The 3,385-nt window shown below is 38.1% G+C and overlaps 1 protein-coding gene across 1 annotated transcript; it reads left to right on the forward strand.

Moving 5' to 3' along the window:
* Positions 1-619: 619 nt before the first annotated feature.
* Positions 620-1,108, forward strand: LOC137822185 (uncharacterized). Its single transcript, XM_068627086.1, has one exon. It carries the CDS (start codon positions 620-622, stop codon positions 1,106-1,108), a length of 489 nt encoding a protein of 162 aa, XP_068483187.1.
* The last annotated feature ends 2,277 nt before the right edge of the window (positions 1,109-3,385 follow it).

The following is a 3,385-nucleotide window of genomic DNA, read 5'->3' on the forward strand; positions in this document are numbered from 1 at the left end:
ACTGGCTTAATGAGGTGAGGATTGCACCCACTTATATACAATGAAAGACTCTAATCTCTAGTTGATGTGGGATCTCCAACACACCCCCTCACGCCGAGACTACCAACTCGTGCGTGAGACTATATATTATGGGTGGTCCGATAGCGGCCCAATAGCGGGTGGCACGATAGGCCCAACACAAACACTCGCTAGGATAGATTCGAAATGGCTCTATACCATATTACGAAGTGGACTTTAAGCCTAACTCAACCCCATAAAACTGGCTCAATGAGGTGAGGATTGCACCCACTTATATACAATGAAAGACTCTAATCTCTAGTCGATGTGGGATCTCCAACACTCTTATTTATTTAAATCAAGGTCAATTTCATTCAACTATGACATGCGATCTCTATTTCTAAACTACCCAAAAGGTGAAATTAAATACTTGTTTGTTTATTTATAAAGTTGAATCTCTTTATTTTTTAAATGTTATATTTTGTTGTGTAATTTTAAAATATTGCACACAAGTTGTATCGAATAAGGTAATTTTTTCACCAATAATAACAAAGATTGTACTACCATCTTTATCCCGTGTGTCTTGTGTAAGTTCTTGGCGACAACTTGTTAGTCTTCTAAAATGACAAAGGGCTCTGCGAGTTTCCTCATTCCATGGGCTTGTTTGATGGATCGGGAAGTATGTCCTGATAAAAAAGTATATTCTATATCCGGTCAAAGGAAGACTTTTGCTCAGGCTTTGGGAAATACATGTGACATTCCTTTGTCCCGGCTACCTACTCCTTGTATTAAGGGTGACATGATTGTTGTCCGGATTGATGAGGCATATTACTTGGCTGGTCTTGAGGATTGCAAAACCCATCTCCATGGTCGGATTATTCTATCTAAGGGGGATAAACCTCTTACACACCTGGATTTAACTAAAAAGTTGCAGCCGGTGTGTAAAGCTCTTGGACCATGGAAAGCAATTCCTCTTGGAAAGGGTTTCTATGAGTTTGAGTTCGCTTCTATAGAAGACATGCGATGGGCCCTCGGGATGGGTTCCCTGAAGTTATCTCCTGGTTTATTGAGATTGTTTGCCTGGACAAAAGACTTTGTCCCACCTACATGAAGAGTACCAAAGCTCAGACATGGGTTAGAATCTACCATTTGCCTTTGGAGTATTGGAAACTAAGGACAATATATTCCATTGTTAGAGGCCTTGGTAGTCCTTTGTCTTTGGATGAGCATACTATGACAAAGAATAGGGGTATGTTTGCTAGAGTGTTGGTGGATATTGATCTACTGTCCCCTCTTTTCGATCAACTCTTGGTTGAACGTCCAGACTTTGCTTTTGTAGCTGGTGTGAAATATGAATGACTCCCTCCATTTTGCTCTCATTGTAAGATGATTGGGCACGAGCTTGCTCAGTGTCGGGCGATACATGACCAGGGTCGTGTTCTTGGACCTCAACATAAACCTTCTCAGAAGACATCTTCTGATGAACGGGAACAAGGGAGGACCGTGATTCCTAAACAACGTAAAGAATACAGGAAAAAAGATCCAGAGACGAAACTCGTGGAAGGCCTCATTGATAAGTTGAAAGTTGATGCTACTGGTGGGGTTAATGTAAGGTCACCCTTAGGTCACCTTGCTTCAGATAAAACAGGTGGAAGGGAGGATGATTTTGCAGATATGCCTCCTCTTGAGGATGCTTCAGATCATGATAGGTCCTCACCCAAGCAGGGGTTGTCCACTCCCACTTTGGATTCACTTGATGTTATGCAAGCTAAGGCCTCAGAGTCAAATTCAACAACTCTTATTGATGATCATCATGTGGAGGTATCTGTTCCTGTGATTGTACCATCTCCGTTGCGTACTACATCTCCTCGGAGGGTTAAATCACATGCAGATACTAATGCACTAGTTCCTAAGGTGGAGGTCTCTGCTATTGTGACTGTACCATCTCAGTCGCCTCATACCTCCCCTCGAAAGGCTAAATATCTTGGGGATGTTTGATAAGTGTCTAATTTCAGTAATATTTCATATTAAAATATAGGCACTTATGACGATTTATTGCTAATTTACATATTAAATAATCCTTAATTTATGAATTTATACCTTTTTACATTTTTTATGATCTTTATTTGAATAAAAGTATTTTATTCCCAAATTTAGTGTTAATTGCAGATTTCTAACGAAGATTGGAGATTTGGATTAAAGATGAATGATTTGAGCTAAAAAGATAAAGATAGAAGGTCACAGAATGGAAAAAGATGCAAAGAAAGATTGAGCCTTTTTTATGTTTTATCATTTAGCCCATTAGCGCGACACAATAAACAACCTAACCCTAAAAAACTAGGATAAATAGAGGGCTAGAGGCTCAACCTTAGTGTGCTAGATTGAGAGGAAAACACCATAGAGTGAATTGTAACCCAATTGGGAGAATGGAAGGTACTAGAAGTATGCGTGGCTAATTCTACCCTTTGGGATTGGGAGTAATCTGCTCAAACTCTTATGTATTGAGGTGATATCTTATATTCAGTTCTTGATTGATTATTGGTATTGTTGTTCTACTTTTAATTTTCCGTGACAAATTGAGAATCTTAAATCTGACCGGGAGGTATTTTTAGGATTCGGACCTAAACAATTGTTGTTAAACGTCTGAGCTTCGTTCTAAGTTGTTCTTATAATTATGCGAGGGATCGATAGTTAGGGGACATTCTTAAGTATTTTATATGCGAGGAATCGATATAAATGATTTTTATACGGGCATCAATTTCAATCAAAGAATTTAATATTGACATGCTAATCAAAATACTTGAGAGTGAGAAAGATGAAATTGATCCCTCGCATATAAAATCCTTAAGAATGTCCCCTAACTATCGATCCCTCGCATAATTATAAGAACAACTTAGAACGAAGTGCAGACGTTTAATAACAATTAACATTTCAAGTCTATTCCTAACACTCAAATATGTTAAGTATTTTTGTTTAGGTCCGAACCCTGAAAATACCTTAAGATTCTCAATTTGTCACGGAAAATTAAAAGTAAAACAACAATATCAATAATCAATCAAGAACAGAATATTAATATATAAGATATCACCTCAATACATAAGAGTTTGAGCAGATTACTCTCAATCCCAAAGGGTAGAATTAGCCACGCATACTTCTAGTACCTTCCATTCTCCCAATTGGGCTACAATTCACTCTATGGTGTTTTCCTCTCAATCTAGCACACTAAGGTTGAGCCTCTAGCCCTCTATTTATCCTAGTTTTCTAGGGTTAGGTTGTTTATTGTTTCGCGCTAATGGGCTAAATGATAAAACATAAAAAAGGCCCAATCTTTCTTTGCATCTTTTTCCATTATGGGACCTTCTATCTTTATCTTTTTAGCTCAAATCAT

This window comes from Phaseolus vulgaris, chromosome 9, assembly GCF_000499845.2.
Source record: "Phaseolus vulgaris cultivar G19833 chromosome 9, P. vulgaris v2.0, whole genome shotgun sequence".
NCBI classification, from domain to species: Eukaryota; Viridiplantae; Streptophyta; class Magnoliopsida; order Fabales; family Fabaceae; genus Phaseolus; species Phaseolus vulgaris.